We start from the raw sequence: 18,725 nt of genomic DNA on the forward strand, positions 1-18,725 counted from the left end.
CAAAGAGCCGAGAATCTGTTTGACAGACTAGGTGGGCAAGGTCGATGGCTCGAAAGCTGGTCTCTCTCACCAACAGAAGTTGATCCGATTAAAGATATTACCTCACCCACCTTGGCTCTCTCCTATCCCGGGACCGACAGGGCTACCCCACCACCGCATGTGAGAATCTGTGTATACTAACTAGCTCCTACTAATAGGATCCAAGCTGTCTGACAGATACTGGTACCTGTGCCCAATGGCTACTGTGGAGAGATATCCCGGGCCCTGTATCCTTGTCTCCCCTGCCCCCCAACCCTGCAACACGGCCAGAGCCTCTGACCATCCCCTGGGCTCTGAGCCGCTCCTCAGAGGGAATGCCCCCCTCCCAGGCTCCCTGCGTGGCCTGGGGGCAGAGGCTGGAGCCAGCCGCAATGCAGCCTCCCCCTGGGGAGATAAGCTCAGACAGTGTTGGACGGGAGGGAGGGGAGATCTCAGCCTCTGCCTTGCTCCCATCTGAGAAAGGGGAAAGATTGTCAAAGGTTGGGGAGAGGGGTGGCCAGCTGACTTGAAACAACCCCCATCCCACAAGTAGGCTCCCCCATAAAGGACACGACCGGGGATTTGGTGGGTGCCAAAGATTGTGCTTTTGGTTTCTTCAGACAGGGGGAATGGAGGGCAGTGGGCTGTAGCCCCCTCCCGCACCTCTCCCCAGTTGGCGGGGAGCTAGGGCCCAAGTCCCAGGGAGCAATGCTGGGAGGGGAGCAGGCTGGGCATGTGGGGTTTGCAGGCACATTGAGGATTCCCTCTGATGGGTGGGCACCGTGGCAAGTGGCAGAGAGGACCAGCCCGCTACAGAGGAGGAGGAGACCTGTTGGGAGTTTTGCAGAAGGCAGGGAGAGAGCTCAGCCCAGGAGCAGATAACTCTCCCATCCCAACACCACCTCCATGGCAGAGCCCACAAAGGGAGGGCCCAAGAAATCATCCCCCAAGGCTGCTCCCTCCTTCCCCATGCCCCAGAACCAATCTCCTGGGCTCTCGGATCCTCTTTCCCCTGGCCATTCCCCACATTCTCTCTCTCCCTCCCATATTTTACCCCCTCTTCTCCAAGCTCTCGCCTATCTGTGGGAGGCGCATGTGCCGTATTCGTGTGGAATCCAGGTCCCACACACTGTCCTCTCCAGACTCAGCCTGTTTACACATCCAGTGTAATGGGCAATAGAGAGCTGTCCCTGGTCACATCCACTCATTCTACCCCCTCCCACCCAGGGAGAGGGGGCCCTGCTCTGGTCTAGCTGGGTGGGAGGAGGCATAGGAGCATCCTGTGACTGTTATTCCTCCCTTAGGTCCTCCTCAAGGGTCTGATCCCCCCTCCTCCCCCCCGAAGCACAAGGGGGGGTGCAGAACCTGCAGCACAATGAAGGAGGTGGGAGACATGTGCCCCTCCCCAGCTCTGGGGCAGGGCAGGGGTGGGGGTGAGAGGGGGAACCCTTCAGATCTCAGCGCAGTTGGGAATTCCCATCTTCTTCCCTGCTCCCCCATCACCTTGCCATTAGCAACCCCCACTTTGCCATGCCAGAGAACATGCTCCCCAGCATTTCCTGGAAGACAACTGGACTGTTCGGCTGGGGGTGGGGGGGGTTCCCTTAGAAAGCCGGTGACCTCTCTTCTGAAATGCACCGGAGGTGGGGAGAGCCCTGTGCTGTGTGCCCTACCTCCCCTTCCTCAGTGACCAAGGGAGGCTGATGTGGCCACGAGCCAGGAGATCCAACCCAAGCTCAGGGAACCCTAATGGAGTCTGAGGTGAAGAAAAAAGAGAGAGAGCCTCCAGTTACATGCTAGAGTCTGTACAAACCCCACAAGTCTTGGGGAGGTGGGAGGAAGCCTTGAAGACCCCCAAACCCTTAAAATGCCAAGGAGAAGCTCTTTGTTTTGTGACATCCCCCATTTTCTCTTGGTGGGGGTCTCCACCCAAGGGAGCAAGCAGGAGCCTCACCCCCATCCTTAAACCACCCCCTCATCACAATCTGGAACAAAATAACAACAGGAACATAAAAGCGATGGTTAGTGGTTTAGTCTAGGCCTGGTTAGCATCCTTCTCTGCCCCCTGCCCATGCCTAATCCCCTCTTCGTCCTTCCCTCCCACTAGCCCGTGAGTGTCATTACCACAGTGTCAAAGCAGGCAGCTCCTCCCAACCAGCTGCAGGAGGAACAGTGGTCCCCATAACACAGGAGAGACAATTCATTGCGGGAGTTTGTTTTTTGTTTGCTTTTTTTTTTTTGTAAACTTTGTAAGAAACGGTTCGTTTTTGTCATGTGGGGAGAGGCCTGTTCAGTTTTTGTTCACAGTCAAGTGGTTCTTTTGTTGGTGGTTGTTGGGTTTTTTTCCTTTCCTTTTAAACAGAGAGTCACAACTTCTGCTGAGCGGAGACTCCTTTCCAGTAATCCAGGATGTCGTGCAGATCCTCATCCTTGGCGAACTGGACTTTCTTCCGTAGGGCGTGGCCGGCCGCCATGTAAACCTCCTCCCGATGGTGCTTCTTGTAAGGCCGGAAGCGCTCCCAGATCTTGTGGGTGCTCTCGGACGAGTACTCGGGGCTGGAGGAGTAGCCCGAGAAGTAGTGTCTGGGGGAGAGCTGGGAGTACGTGGAGTCCCGCTTGGAGCGGGAGAGAGGCTTAAGGAATGACACCCGCTGGCTCAGGGTGTCGGCGCTCTCCTCATAGTACAGGGCCGGGAAGGAATGTCGGTGCTCGCTGCAATGGTAGGAAGGTTTGACCTCCAGGTGGTGGATGGCACCCGGGGACACCAGGGGAAGACGATCCAGGGGGCTGTTGAGTGGGCTGCCTTTCTCGATGTACTTGGAATCTGACTTGCTCATTGGTGGGTGGTCAGGCACATCAAGGCTGAAGACCTTGGCACTCTTGATGGAGCCGCTGGATGAGACGCTGCAGGTCTTCCTGGCCACAGCCGCATCCGCGCTTAGCTGGCGCTGCAGGGGGTGGTGGGAGCTCTCCTTGTAGGGTGGCGACAGGAAGCCGGGCCGCTCCAGCCCACCCGAGGAGCCGGCAGGGATGGACTGGCACTCAAATGCCATGTCCGAGTCGACACCGCTCCCTCCTCCCAGGAAGGAGGCCGTGTCCAACTTGAGGGCGTCGATGCAATTGTTGATGATCTGGTTGACTTTGTCCACCTCCTTGGCGATGGTGGAGATCTCAGCTGCCGAGCCTTGGCCATTGTCGAGCTCACGCAGATCATCGTCCCGTTGGGCTCTCTCCAGTGCATCCCCACCGCCCGTCCGCACCTCAATGTAGTTGCCCTTGGTGGTAACTTTGGGGGTCTCCATCCCAGCCTCCATTGACTTGGACGGGGGCAGCTTCTCCCCGATCATGGAAGGGATGGAGGATATCCGCGAGACAGGAATGACGGGCGGCTCACCCAGCTTTTGCGAAGTGTGGACAATGGAGCTGGTGTCTATATCTGAGCCGTAGCGCATCTCCAGGATGGTCTTCTTGACATTGAGAGACTTCTGCTTCTCTTCCTGCATCCTTCGCTTCCTCAGGCAGTAGTACACCACCCCTAGGACGATGACCATCCCGAAGAGGCAGCCCAGGATGGTCATAATGTAATGAGTGGTGGTGGAGGTATTGGGCACTGGGTCCTCCCTCCCCTTGCTCCTGGTGGCGAAGGACAGGCAGGTGTGGTTGTAGCGCTTGGAGTTGCGGATGGAGGCCACACAGAAGGTGTAGTCCGTGTGGGCCTTCAGCTTGCTAAGGGTGACAAACTCCTTCTTGTTCTTCAGGGTCGTGACATCAGAAACGTAGCTGTTGTTGTACTGGACCAGCACGTACATCTTGCTGAAGGGTGAGGGGATCGTCACCACCAAGGTGGCTGAGGTGATGGTTACGTGGTGCAGCTTGATGCTGGGGTTGAATGAGGAGTCGGTGGTGGAGGAGGCCGGGGGCTCGACGGAGAGGAAGTCCCCAGGATTGAACCCCGAGTTCTCATCCATGTCTCTCTGGGAGTCGGGCGTGTAGGGGGTGGGGTTGATCCTTGAGAGGGATGGGATGGTGCCTCCCCGGCACATGGACTGGAAGATGGTGATGGCGTTGCGGTTGTGGTGGGGTCGAGGCATCAGGAGGGGGTAGCCGGCGAACTCTCGGGGGGTCTCACACTGCAGCCGGTCATAGTTCTTGGTGACGTTATTGAAGACCACCAGCCAGGTGAGGAAGCTGTAGAGGCTACAGTCACAGTTGAAGGGGTTGCCAGCTAGCTCACACACCATCAGGTTGCTCAGGCTGGTGAAGGTGTTCCCCTCCAGCCTGCTCAGCCGGTTGGAGGACAGGTCGATGCTGATCAGGCTGGGGCACTCAGAGAAGGCGGTGGGTGTGACCACCTCGATCAGGTTGTGCTGCACGAAGAGGAACTGCAGCCGGGCCATGCCGCGTAGCATGCCCTCCGTCAGGTTGGTGAGCTTGTTGTAGCCCAGCTGCAGGACCTGCAGGTTGGCCTGGCCCATGAAGGCCCCGTCCTCAATGTAGGAGATCTCATTCTTGGTCAGGTTCAGGTCGGTGAGGTTGCTGAAGCGGTTGAGGGAGGAGTATAGCACCACCTTGAGCTTGTTCTCATTCAGGCGCAGGTCATGCACTGTGCTGTTGATATGCTGGGGGATGGTCTCGTAGGGAGGCTGATTCTGGCTGCAGATGGCCAGCCACACGTAACCCTTGTCCCCCTCGATCAGCCAGCAGTCGCCACGCACCATGCCAGGGGAGAACACGCAGAGCAGGGCAGCTGCCCACAAGCCCAGAAGCAGCATGTTCGGATGCGGCACCCCCCCTCCCCCTCCTGGCAAAAAGGAAAACAAGCCTCCGAAGAGCAAAGGGAGGGGATGAGAGGCGACGCTCCCTTGGTGGTTAGCGATAGGAGGGCACAGGCACCTCAGTTCTATCCGGTGCCGTCACCAACATTTTTCGTTCCCCTCCGTGCCAACCCCGGGATGGAGAGCAGCAGGGGGCAAAATCCACTCCTTCCTGCCGCTCCCAATTGGTGAAAAAGGGGGGCGAGTGGAAATCTGTGCTTCTCTTTAAAACAAAACAAAAACAAATCTTCTTGGAGGCTCAGGAACAACACCTCCCCACACCTTCCCCGCCTTCCCCCACGACCCCGAGGTATCTCGGAGGAGCTGCCTCTTCCGTTGCTGAGCTCCCTGGGTTGCTCCTCCTCCCCCTCTCCTGGGTCCCCGCCGAGATGCTTCAGAACTTCAGATCAAACATCTTGAAAACAAAAATATAGAGAGCTAGAGAGCGAGCGAGCGATCCATCTGTCACCGGAATCTGGAGAGGAAACACATGAGAGACAAGTGGAGGCATCAATCGGGGGGGCTTTGAAATACGGAAAAAGACAGCTAGGGTTGTTAGTTTCTTGGGGACAGGGAGGAGCAGAAAAGAGAGCGTTGTGGGTGTGGGGAGGCGGTATTGCCTGCTACGCTGATAAGCCTTGGCAAAGGGATCTCTTGCAACATAATCTTGTATCGGTGATAGCCAGAAGGGTACTTGGGTTTCGTTATGTAATGGAATCACAGCCTGGTTGGGGAGGGAGGAGGGGAAGGTGGGATGGAACAGAGGGAGGGACACGGCTGTGTTATGATCGGCTTAAAACTCCAGAGCATAAAGAAACACAACCCAAGCCAACCCAACCCCAAGGAGTTTCAGCTGCTGGTGTAGAGAACGGAAATCGTGCAGTACACAAACGTGCGCGCGTACTGACGATAAATAAATAAGAATCCCAACTAAATGGGGTTTTTTTCCTTGATGCAAAATGATAAATAATTCATTGGTTGCATAACCGCTCTCCTTCCGAAAATAATTCCCTCGTCTCAGTGCAGGCAAGTGTTGGGGACAACGCGGCCTTTGCAAGCAGGGCTCAGAGAGGGATGTCTGGAACCAGGGGAGAAGGGATTGTGAGTGCCGGACACCCATGCTGGAGCAGAGGGGTGTGTTGGCACAGGGCAGATGGGGGCTGTCAGTCAGAGCCCTCCAGCAACGGTTGGCTGCTTTACTTGGCATGGGACAGGTATACAGAGCTGCACCCCAGTGTGGTGTGGGCAGCATGTGCTGCATTATTAATTTTATTTATTTGTGCTCTCGTGGTGCCTACTGCCAGGGAAGGAGACCAAACTATTTCCTGCCCCGGCTGGTTAAAGAATCCAGCCAGCTTCATTAGGATGAAGGGAAAGGATCATCAGCCCCACCGTGGGAGAGCACCCCCTGTTGGTAGCAGGGAAACACTGCTATCCCCCCGACTCTCAGGCTCAGAGAGTCATCCTGACTTGGAGAATAGCACCCCCTAATGACACCAAGCCAACATCCTCCTTGCTACATCATGGAGTCCCCTCTTCCCAGGGGCTGCCAACACACCCCTCTCTTATGAGAGATCCCCTGATGGTGCCAAGGACCCATTTGCAGTCTCTCTTCTCTGGCCCGATCTGCCCTTCTCCGTTCCATGCAGGAGCATCCCCTGCTGACACATCCCCATTCTCCCACTGACCCCCTCTCCAACTATGCTCTCAGTGCATCCCCAGCCTTGGCTCAGTGCCCTCTGCTGGGGGCTAAGGAGACATTCCCATTCTCCAACTGGGGCACAGGTGGGGGGAGCTATAAGAAATAAGAGAAAAAAAATGCATCTTAGTTATTTAAGATTAAGGATTCTGTCGTCACTCTTTTTTTTCCAGGGACGCTCACTAAAGATATTGCTAAATCCTTTACTGCTAAAGCCCAACCAATTTCCAATGCAGAGACCCGAAGAGCAGAAAGAATGAAGAGTTGGCCGGGAGGGGTGGAAAGGGAGTGGAGAAGAAAAGCAAACCCTTGAAGGACACGGCTTATGTCTGTGGAGAGATCTGAGCTGATCTGGAGCTGCGGAATTACCAGGGCAGCTGGATTAAGGGATCAGAAATGGTGTCAGAGAGAGACACTTGCATATTCAATAACCCAGAAAGGAAAACCAAGAGCCAAAGGGGAGGGCGGGGGGAGGGGCAGAGGATGAGCGGGATCCAAGCAACAAGAGGAAGGAAAAGACCCCTTCCCCACCGCCGACTGGCTGAGGCCTCCACCCTTATTCCACCTGTTACCATCACGCAACAGCCCCTGGCTGAAGCCAGGTTTGCTTTGGTCAGGGACCGTGCTGTAGCCAGTGGCGCTGGGTTCCAAGGTCTGGCTCCTCTTGTCTTCAAGTCTTAATGTAATAATAAATAATGCCCTGACTCGGCATCCCCCTGTGGGTCAAGGGAAGGAGGCTCAGCTGGCCCCAGCTGGGTCACTGCTGATTTGCTCCTGTCGTTCCCTAGCACTCTTCCCCACCTCCCACTGGAGCTGGCTGTCTCCCTACCTAGGTCCAGCTGAGTGGTTTTTGCTGTCCCTCACCCTTAAGCTGTTCTCTTTGGCCCTCCTTCTCCTTTAGCATGGTCTCTGGGTTCCCTGCTCGCACGCACCCAGCCAGCTCCACGAACACAAGGGAACAGGACAAGCAGATAGACAAACGTATTGTTTCCAGAGAGAGCCCCAGGAGCAAGGCTCCCAACACACCCGCAAGTGGACTGTGGGAGCAGCCCCTTGCGGGGAGGGGAAGAACTGAACTGGGTTTCTCTCACATACACAAGTTCCTCTACCTTTGCTACTGTTTGGCTTGGCAACCTCCCCTTGGCTAGTTGTCCCCAATGCAACCCCCCACCTCTCTTCACCATGGATGCAGTGCCCAGACTCTGTTTAGCCCTGGCGTGCTGCTACTGGCTTCGGCCCATTTCATTATGTTGGCTGGAATTGACAGCAAAGCAAGAACTGCCGCAAGCTCCCATGCTCGAGTCACCGGGCCAGCTCTAGGGTGCAGAGCCACCCGAGCACTGGTGCAGGGTGGCGCCTGCACAGCTGAAGGGGAGGCAGCACCCAGGACAGGCCCAAGGTTCCTCTCTTGCAGAGGCAGTGACTTGTACAGAGGAGCCCCGTCCCATGCTAGTCAGATCTGGCTGGAAGAGAAGGCGGTGGCTGGTGGGGAGGGGGTCGAGGAGGAGGTGTGCCTGTAAGGGCTGGGGGGGCACCATGGCATACTAGTCCCCTGTGGCCCCCCATGCATGGCCTGTACTCATGCTGGATCCCTATGCAGTCCCCTCCCATGCAAAGGGACAGAGCTTCACACTCCAAAGGGTAAAGGGCACAGGGTGGGAGAGGTTTCCCCAACCCCAGCTCTCCCATCTCCGTGCCTTGGTTCCTGGCTCATCCGTAGGCAGAGTTCCTAGCCAATAAACTGGCCGGTCATCACATTCCTGCAGCAAGCTTCACCAGCCCCCTCTCTCCTCCTGAGGCGACCCCCTGCACTGTCCTCCAGGTGAGCACCCCACGATGCCTCTCCTTCCTCCGCCAGTACCTGCCTCTGCCATCACAGCCAAGGCATCTGCCACTCAGGGGCAGGGAAGCGGACCATGCTGTCCTGCAGCCAAGCCCTGCTATAAATCACCCAGATGAGTCCAACAATCCCAGGAAACAGCAGTGTCCTCAGTATTGGCCAGAAGGGTGCTGACACCGCACTTGGCCACAATCCTCCCTCTGGTTTCTCCGAAGCCCCAGCAAGGGAGAGATTGATATTCGCGGTGGGTGGGTGGAGAAAGCAGCTGCAGACTAGGGTGGGGGGAAGGGGTGTGCTAGGGAAATGCAGGTAAGAAGAGAAGCCCCATGGGGCGGGTGTGGAAGGAACCTCAAGAGGAGATGAAACCTCTCCCAGAGCAGAGGGTTGTGGCCCCCAGATAACTTCCTTTGTGACAAAGTGGGAATTTTTTGGTAATATTTTTATGAAGCCTGTGCATGCCTCAATTTCCCCTATATTTTGCATTGCTACCCAGTGGGGAGAAAGGATTAAATTTGCTCTCAGGGCAGCTTACAGACAGGGGTGCGTATGTGTTGCTGAGCTGTCTGAGCGGACTGAATGAGTCTGGGAAAGGACTGGCCTAGGTTGACCCATATCACTGGAAAACCCGAGAAGACACTGAAAGTCCAAACGCCAGGCTGCTAACACTTACCAACCAACCACCCAGAGGAAGAGTTCCCCGCTTCTCAGCAGGGAAGCTGAGCAGCTTCAGAACAAAGGCTGGAAAGACAGGAGATGTAGGTTATAGAGGAAGCTTGGGGCACTCTCACCTGGGAACTGACTAAGGAAGTCAGAGAGAGGCCCAGAGCCCAAAAACGGAGCTCTCGACAGCTGAGCTGGTGAATTGCTCGGGTTCTGACCAGAGAGGACTTTGCTTTAATCTTCAGTGCACTGTGCTAACCTAAGCACTTCCTATGCTGCGTTCCAGTTGACTAATAAACTCCACTGTCTTGACAACGCTGTGTGAGCGTCACTACAAATGCTGGCTGAGGTGCATGAGTCCCCCTGACAAGTGCACAAGTCTCTACCAGGGGTCTGTCACTCGGACTCACTGAGCAGAGCTCACAGTGTGAAGCAGAGGTGCTGAAGGCCCAGAGGGTCAGTCTCAGGAGGCTCTGAGACCGTGTGGCCTGCCCTGAAGGAAGAGTGAGACCCCTGGGGGGGTCTGGCATATCTAAGGGGTTCCTCCACCAGACTGTTCAAAAGCTGGAGGCGTAGCACTGATCCTATGGATCAGTGACAGGGGGTCAGAGGACTGAGGGGTTAGTGAGCCAGGGTGGTATGGAGGAATCGGGGGCATCAGTGAGCCTTGGGGGATTGGAGGGGTCAGTGAGTCTGAGGGGATCAGGGACGTGGGTGGGGCTCAATGAACCAGGGCAATATGAGGGGGGGGGAGAGTCAGTGTTTCAGGGGGATTGGGGGTTTTAGAGGTCAGTAAATTGAGGGGATCACAGGCAGTAAGTCAGGGCAGTGCCAGGGGACTGGGGGGTCAGTGAGTCAGGGGTTTTAGAAGTCAGTGAGTTGGGGGGATCGGGGTCAGTGAGTCAGCAGTAATGGGGGTTTTAGAGGTCAGTGAGTCAGGGGTATCAGGAGGAACCAGGGAATGGGGTGGGTTCAGTGTGCCTGGAAGATTCTGGGGGCCCAAGCGCAAGCCCCGTGTGTCAGTAAAAGCACAAGTCACTAAGGGAAATCCTGGGAGTTGAGGCCTGCATTGCTAACATGCCATTCGCATCCCCTCCCCGCGGGGCCCAGCGCATTAGGAGACCGGCGCTTATTCTACCATCACATAAACGGCGCTAAGAGCCTCCCCATTAGAAATTTATGCTTTAAAAACCCACTGAACACTCCTTGCTCCCTGAGGGACTGGAAATCCAGAAACAGGCTGAGCCGCCCTCCCTCCCTGCCTCTCCATGCCCTGTCCAGACGATTGCTCACCTCCACATACCTGCCTGCCTCTGGCTGGCTCTCTCTCCTGCACATGGGGCCTGCTCTGCTTTCAGCTGGGCTCTCCTCCCCCGCCCCCCCATTTCCCTCCCCTCTCTTTTGCTCTCTCTAATCCCTGTGCAGACTCTCCCCTGTATGAAACTGGAACTTATGCCCCCCAATATTTCTCTGCCCCACAAAGATTTGTTCAGCTTTTGCCCCTGGCTTCTTATTTGAGTTCCAACCACCCCGAGTCAGTGACATGTGCCACCTAACCCCCGCCAGGGCTCTGCTTGGTGGGTAGCTTCAGCTCACCCCCTGCCCTTCTGTGCTGGCACTGATACAGCCAGGTCCATATACGGCTCAAATGACAGCTCTCTCCCTCACCCGGGGCACTGCGGGCTGCAGGAGAGCTCCCGCTGTCGAAGCCCCAGCTCACGTGGCTCTAGTCCTGGCTGGCACGGACAGGGCACTGCTATGAGGAAGCTCACGGTGCTAGAGTGCCCACTGGTACTGGCTGGGCGCTAAGCTGAAGAAGCTCCCACTGTCTGAGTGCCAGCACTCAATGATGCGGGGCTTCCCCAAGGAGGTGCACGTTGCAGAGGGCCCAGCTGACATCGACAGGGCCCAGCTGCAAGGAAGCTGGAATCTTGGCTGCGCACTGCTGGGCAGAAGCCCTGCTAGAACTGAATGGGGGAGTTCCCACTACCTGCACCCCAGCCAACAGGGCACTGCTATGCAGAAGCTTCCATTGCAAAGGTCTGGGAGCACACAGATAGGCTACTGCTGCATAGACGCTCATGTCACTGGCCCCAGAAGGGACACACTGGATCAGGAATCTGGAGGTGGAGGAGTATGGGCTGGTTCTAACAGGGTACAGCTGAGAGGCTGCCTCACGGTGTTGGACTCCTAGCTACTACAAGCAGGGCACTGTGACAACAAAAGTCTCCCAGCGGGCACTGCTGTGATGAAGTTCACGGGCAGGACTCCTGCACGGCACCACTGTGGGAAAACTAACTCCTCTGAAGCTCTGGTCGATATTGAAAGGCACATTGCTGTGAGGAAGCTCACAGAGCCTGCACCCTGGTTGGCACTGACCAGGCACCACTGTGAGGAAGCTCAGGGAGCCTGCAACCTGCTTGGCACTGACCGGGCACCGCTGTGAGGATGCTCAGGGAGCCTGCACCCTGCTTGGCACTGACCGGGCACTGCTGTGAGGAAGCTCACGGAGCCTGCACCCTGGTTGGCACTGACCGGACACCGCTGTGGGGGAGCTGCTATGGCTGAAGGGTGGAGCTGGGCACTGCTCAAAGGAAGCTTTCAGCACAAGTCCTCCCCAGTGCTAATATGGAAGGGGCTGAGCTCAGCTGACAACCCAGAGCCACCCTCTTCTCCACACACCAAGCCTGAGGTAAAAGAACACATATCCACTGTGGTGAGGAGCACAGGAAAATCTGTGCTGAGCCGAACATCTTCAAGGAAAAGGTAACCACACAGCAAGGAAAGGAATGATGTAAATAAGCCCTTTGCAGCGATTACATCCCTCATCTGTCAGACAGGAGGAAAGGGAAAGCTCTGGAGAGATAGTCAGAACAGCTCAAGAGTGCAAGAGCACCACACCGATGACGGAGCTTTCAAAGAGGAAATCTTTTTTAAGAGACCTGAGGGCTGGAGAAATTGTCTTCCATGCAGGAGCCACTTCCCAGGCAGGCCAGAGAGAGCACCCTCTGTTTTCCCAAGTGACCCAGGCACTTTTTATATTCATAGCGCTACTAAAGATTCAGGGGAATTTGCATCAACTCAGTCCACCTGGAGAACCCGCAGCAGCTTCCAGCAGGGAAGGGAAGGGTGAGCACAAGAAGGGGAGGGACTGGGCAACATGAGACCACAAATTCTGTGAACAGTTATTAACGATAGAGCTCTCTGCATCGCTCCGCCTGACAAGGGAAGGGAGGACTTCAGTGTCTCTCCTCCACGCTATTCCCCTGGACTGCACAGGAGGAACCAATGTGCACAAGAAAGCAGAAAGTGCTGGCTTCAACCGGAGTCACTGGAGGGAACGGGGCAGAAGCGCTGGCTGTGGGAGGGTCACTGGAGAGAACTGGGGGAGCGCTGACTGTGGGGGGGTCACTGGAGGGAATGGGGTGGGAGCGCTGGCTGTGGGGGGATCACCGGAGGGAACGGGCAGGAGCGCTGGCTTTGGGGGGGGTCGCTGGAGGGAACAGGGTGGGAGCGCTGGCTGTGGGAGGGTCACTGGAGAGAATGAGGGGAGCGCTGGCTGCAGGGGGGTCGCTGGAGGGAATGGGGTGGGAGCGCTGGCTGTGGGGGGAGTTCCTGTAGGGAAGGGGGTGGGAGGGCTGCCTGGGGGAGAATCATTGTAGGGAACAGGGCAGAAGCACTAGCTGAGGTTGGTGTCGCTGGAGGGAATGGGGAGGGAGCGCTGGCTGTGGGGGAATTGCTGTAGGGATCAGGGTGGGAGCGCTGGCTGTGGGAGGAGTTCCTGTAGGGAACAGGGCGGAAGTGCTGGCTGTGGGGAAGTTGGTAGGCGGAAAGGGACAGGGGTCCTGCCTGGGGGACAATCATTGTAGGGAACAGGGCGGAAGCACTGACTGAGGTTGGTGTCACTGGAGGGAACGGGGCGGGAGTGCTGGCTTTGTGGGGGGTCATTGTAGGGAACACAGCAGAAGCGCTGACTGTGGGGAGAGATCTCTGGAGGGAACAGGGTGGGAGCGCTGGATGCAGGTGGGGGAAGGGGGAGTTGCAGCAGGGAATGGCCAAGGAGCCCTGGCTGTGGCAGGGAGGCAGCATGCTGGAGAAGGCCTGTCTGCAATCCGGCATCCCCTGAAAACAATTCCTCCTGCAGCACAGCTCTTGTTTTTGGGATACAAATAAATGAAGTTTGCCCAGATTCCTCCACTGTTTTCCCCTCAATACCCCACTCCATGCTCTGAGGTCTAGCAAATCCCTGACCTAGACACTCCCACTCCTCTCCCATGTTCCTTCTTTGTCTTCCCTATGAGAGGCCAACCTCCAGGAGACCTACTCCAATTTCATCCCTTCTAGAGCAGCATGCAAACTGCATAGCCCATCATCTTGAACTCAGGCACAGACCCGCACGGGGAGATGCATTGCTCCCAAACTTGGTACTACTCTGCACATGCCCTGCTCATCATGGCAGCTAGATACATGCATTTTGCTCTGCCCCGAAAATCAGAGTGAAATTACGATCTCTGGCTCCAAAGCACAGACCTCTGATTCGCCAGGAGCAGTGCCAAGCACCTACGCTCTGCGGTTCTGCCACAGAAGGGGTCATGTGCTCACTTGGCCAGTGAGTTACACTTACAGCTGCACATTTGTTTTGAACTCACCCTCTTCCAAGGAAAGGGATGCAGCCCTCCTCTCTGCATCCTCAACATCTGGGCAGCAGCATTAGCTAGGCACTGCTGGGGAGGACTCTCCCCCACCCACCAGAGAGCTAACACCTGACATGCATTTTGACACAGCCTTGCCTCTCTCCCTCCCCACCTCCACTTGCTTTAGAGCCTGGTTTTTTCTTCCATTGCCAAAACACAATGACTGTTATAATTAACAGATTATCTCAGTGCGACAGCTGCAGTCCTTTGAAAATTAGGTTGAATAACAGGATCCCGGTGTATGGTAATTTCTTTTAGTCTCCAGAATATTTCTCTCTATTTCTCTCTCTCATCATTTTTTCCTTCCCGCTCTCACTCCCCCTGCTCGTCGGGGTTATTTCTTTGGGGTTAGGTGGGTTTTCTGGGTACGCTCTCCCTCTGTCAGCTTCTTTCAATCTTCTTTTACTATCATCCTTCCAGAGGAGACCGGGGTTGCAAACAGGAATGTAAACATGGCAGAAACAGAAGCACAAGTGGCGCCCAGATACCAGGGTGATGGGCACATAAGAAAGCCCAGGCAGCCCACTCACCTACTAGGTTAATCAGCACATAGAAAAGCCTAGGAAAGGAAGCCAATGGAACTATATTTGCACCATATTTACAGACAGGATGGCTTTGGCAACTCAATTCTACTGTCCCCTAAGTACATCACACGGCTTCACTGATCAGTCTGTATCTACCCCAACCCAGCTGTGCCTCCCACCCACTGAAACAGCAGTTGCACTGAGTCACCCTATCCCTCTCAGAGTGGGTACTTCCACCAACAAATCCTAAGGCTCCTCTCACCAAGCGAATGGCTCTCCCACTTAACACTGGCTTCAACCATTATCCACCTACATCTGTTTCTCTATGAACTACATCAACTCACTCTATAATTGTGTTGAACCCATTCAAAATCCTCCACCTAGCAACACCATTCACTAAAACCACATGCAGGACTGACTCAACACTTCTCACTGAACTGAACGACGGCTCTTTCCTCTTAAAAAATGAGCTACTGCATGGAGTTATTCTTTCCTGCCTTGTTCAGTACAGCCCCAACACACTCACTCAAATAACCCCTGCTTCATACAGCCCAAACTCACTCACCCCCCACCCTCCATCTGAACTCAGTACGGCCACAACTCATTCATTCACTCATCCCTACACCTACGGAGTACATCCCAACATACTTATCCACTCCTCCCTACGTCTACTCAATACACTCCAACTCACTCGTTCACTCCACTCCACCACTACTCAATACAGTCGTACTTCTCCCTACCTCTATTCAATACAGCCCCAACTCATTCTTCAAGTTCTTCTTACCCCTGCTCAGTACAGCCACAATCCATTCATTCACTCCTCTCTAACGCTACTCAACACAACCCAACTCACTCATCCTTTACTCCCTATACCTACTCAATACAGCCCCAACTCATTCAGCTGCTCCTCCTACCTCTACTCAATATACCCCCAACTCACTCATCCACTCCATTTCACTCCTGTTCAGGAGAGTCCAAGTTACTCATTCACTCCACTCCAACCAGTAAAACCGCAATTCATTCATTCATGCCACCCATACTCAATTGAATAGCAACTCTCACATTTGCACCATTACTCTAGGAAAATCACAGTAATTCAATATACTGTCAGTCAGTCATGCTAATTCTGTAATAATGCTCCTCCTCTTCACTCTATAGTCTTCCTCTCATTTGAGTAAAGACCCTTGTCCTTCATTCACTCTTTCTTTCTCTTCAGCCCCAGGCATGTTCACTCCAGTTACTGAACATCTCCTCATTTATTCAGTGTTACTTATCCAAATATTCTCTTTATTTATGAATCTTTCTCTTCTTCAGTAATATCCGCATGTTCAATGCTCTGTGCCAAGTGATACTCAGACTGAGGCTCGGGAGCTGCAAGTGCCTCTTGAACACGTCTCCTGCGGTTCCTTGCTGCACATGATATTAAAACACTGTGTGATTTAAGTATTAATCAAACTAAGTTATTAATCAATCAGGATGCTTTTACTATGTTATTAACCAATTGTGGAATACTTGGTCAGTCATTTTGATGTGAGAATAATATATACAGCAAGTGAAACCATGAATTCACACGACTGTGACTCTTCTGGGTAATGCTGATCGCTAATTTGTCTCCTGAACCATTGAGGTCCGAGTATCACTGCTCCATACAGTCTTGTTTACTTATCCAATAATAGTGTTTTCCTAACCAGTGATTCATACCCCCCCATTTGCAATTACAGTTCTCTTCATGCTTAGAAACATGCTTATTCATTTTCCTACCTACAATAACATATGTCTACTCATTACACTACACTTCCTTCAAAAGCCATTCAAGGAACAGATGACCAGTGTAAAATAAATCAGTAATGAAATAAAATAATAAGATTGATGTATATGTTTTTGCATCCCTTTTTAGGTATAGGGGTCAAATCCAAAACTATTATTGCAAGTCACCCAAAAGTTGAGGGATACAGATAGAAGGGGTCCCCAAATTCAAACCCTCCTTAGTTTTGGTTTATACCACTGTTCTGCCCTCTCTCAGCTCCTTACTCTCTATTCTACACTTTTTCCCATTCTTTACTGGATGTAGTAGTAATAATGGTAATGCCCAGCTGTGATCAGGGTTCCATGGTACTAGGCACTGTACAAATATTGTAAAAGACAGTCCTTCCCCCAAAGAGCCTACAGTCAAAATACACAAGACAAACAAAGGTATCACAGAATCATAGAAGTGTACGACTGGAAGGAACTTCAAGAGGTCTTCTAGTCCAGTCCCCTGCACTCAAAGCAGGACTAAGTATCTAGACTATCCCTGACAGGTGTTTGTCTAAAAATCTCCAATGACAGAGATTCCACAACCTCCCTAAGCAATTTATTCCAGCACTTAACGACTCTGACAGTTAGGAAGTTTTTCTTAATGTCCAACCTAAACCTCCCTTGCTGTAATTTAAGGGCATTGCTTCTTGTCCTATCCTCAGAGATTAAGGAGACCAATTTTTCTTCCTCCTCCCTGTAACAACATTTCATGTACTTGAAAACTGTTATGTCCTCCCTCAGTCTTCTCTTCTCCAGATTAAACAAAACCAATGTGTTTAATCTTCCCTTATAGGTCATGTTTTCTAGACTTTTAATAATTTTTGTTGCTCTTCTCTGAACTTTCTCTAATTTGTCCACATCTTTCCTGAAATGTGGCACCCAGAACTGGGCATAATACTCCAGTTGAGGCCTAATCAGCATGGAGTAGAGCAGAAGAATTACTTCTCGTGTCTTGCTTACAACACTCCTGCTAATACATTCCAGAATGATGTTTGCTTTTTTTGTAACAGTGTTACACTGTTGAATCATATTTAGCTTGGGATCCACTATGACCCCCAGATCCCTTTCCGCAGTACTCCTTCCTAGGCAGTCATTCCCCATTTTGTATGTATGCAACTGATAGTTCCTTCCTAAGTGCAGTACTTTGCGTTTGTCCTTACTGAATTTCATCCTATTTACTTCAGACCATTTCTCCAGTTTGTCCACATCATTTTGAATTTCAATCCTATCCTCTAAAGCATGTGCAACCCCTCCCAGCTTGATATCGTCTGCAAACTTTGTAAGTGTACTCTCTATGCCATTAACTAAATAATTGATGAAGATACTGAACAGAACCGGATCCAGGACCAATCCCTGCGGGACCCCACTTGATACACCCTTCTAGCTTGACTGTGAACCATTGAGAATTACTCACTGGGAACAGTTTTTCAACCAGCTATGCTCCCACCTTATAGTAGCTCCATCTAGGTTGTATTTCCCTAGTTTGTTTATGAGCAGGTCATGTGAGACAATATCAAAAGCCTTACTAAAGTAAAGAAATACTACATCTACCACTTCCTCCCTATCCACAAGGTTTGTAATCCTGTCAAAGAAAGCTATTAGGTTGGTTTGACATGATATGTCCTTGACAAATCCATGCTGACTGTTACTTAGCACCTTATTATCTTCTAGGTGCCTGCAAACTGATTGCTTAATTATTTGCTCCATTGCCTTTCTGGGTACAGAAGTTAAACTGACTGGTCTGTAATTCCGCAAGTTGTCCTGATTCCCCTTTTTATAGATGGGCACTATATTTGCTCTTTTCCAGTCTTCTGGAATGTCTCCCATCTTCCATGACTTTTTGAAGATAAACGCTAATGGCTCAGATATCTCCTCAGTCAGCTCCTTGAGTATTCTAGGATGCATTTCATCAGGCCCTGGTGACTTCAAGACATCTAGTTTGTCTAAGTAATTTTTAACTTGTTCTTTCCCTATTTAACCCCACTGATCTTACCTCACTGGCATTCACTATGTTAGATGTCCACTCACTACTAATCTTTTTGGTGAAAACTAAAGAAAAAGTCATTTAGCACTTTTGCTTTTTCCACATTTTGTTTTTGTTCCCCCCCCCATTGAGTAAGAGGCCTATCTTGTCCTTGGTCTTCCTCTTGCTTCCAGTGTATTTGTAGAATGTTTTCTTGTTACCCTTAAGTCTCTAGCTAGTTTCATCTCGTTTTGTGCCTTGGTTTTTCTAATTTTGTCCCTCCATACTCGGGTTATTTGTTTATATTCATAAAGGATTGTTATCCCCATGTTACAGATGGGGAGCTGAGACACAAAGAGATTAAGTGATTCACCCAAAGCCCCATGGGATGTCTGTCGTGGAGCAGGGAATTTAACCTAGATCCCCTCAGTCACAGTCCATCTATCCTCTCCACAGAGCCCTCATAAAAGGCCCGCATCCATACCTTATTGTGCCCCTTGCTCATCGTCCTCATTCCCTCTACCTCTGCTCATACTTTCAGGCCTTGAATCAGCAAACCACTGAAGCACATGCCCAACTTTAAGCACATGCATAGTCCCATTCCAGGGCCCAGATTATTCTTTCTAAGCATCCGTACTGATCCTTTCTACATCTCCCAAACACAAGAGATTCTTCCTGCCTGGGGGCTCTCTCTTGCCTTTGAGTGATCCATCTTC

General features: G+C 52.6%; 1 protein-coding gene across 3 annotated transcripts in view; it reads right to left on the reverse strand.

Moving 5' to 3' along the window:
• Positions 1 to 2,230: 2,230 nt before the first annotated feature.
• Positions 2,231 to 18,725, reverse strand: part of ELFN2 (extracellular leucine rich repeat and fibronectin type III domain containing 2) — a 54,764-nt gene continuing 38,269 nt past the window's right edge. For all 3 annotated transcript variants that reach the window (XM_038422209.2, XM_038422228.2, XM_038422200.1), the window contains exon 2: positions 2,231 to 5,307. In XM_038422209.2, coding sequence (XP_038278137.1) covers positions 2,385 to 4,790 — 2,406 coding nt within the window. In that variant the 5' untranslated portion in view covers positions 4,791 to 5,307 and the 3' untranslated portion in view covers positions 2,231 to 2,384. The remainder of the gene's footprint in view (positions 5,308 to 18,725) is intronic.

Source organism: Dermochelys coriacea, chromosome 1 (genome assembly GCF_009764565.3).
Source record: "Dermochelys coriacea isolate rDerCor1 chromosome 1, rDerCor1.pri.v4, whole genome shotgun sequence".
NCBI lineage: Eukaryota > Metazoa > Chordata > Testudines > Dermochelyidae > Dermochelys > Dermochelys coriacea.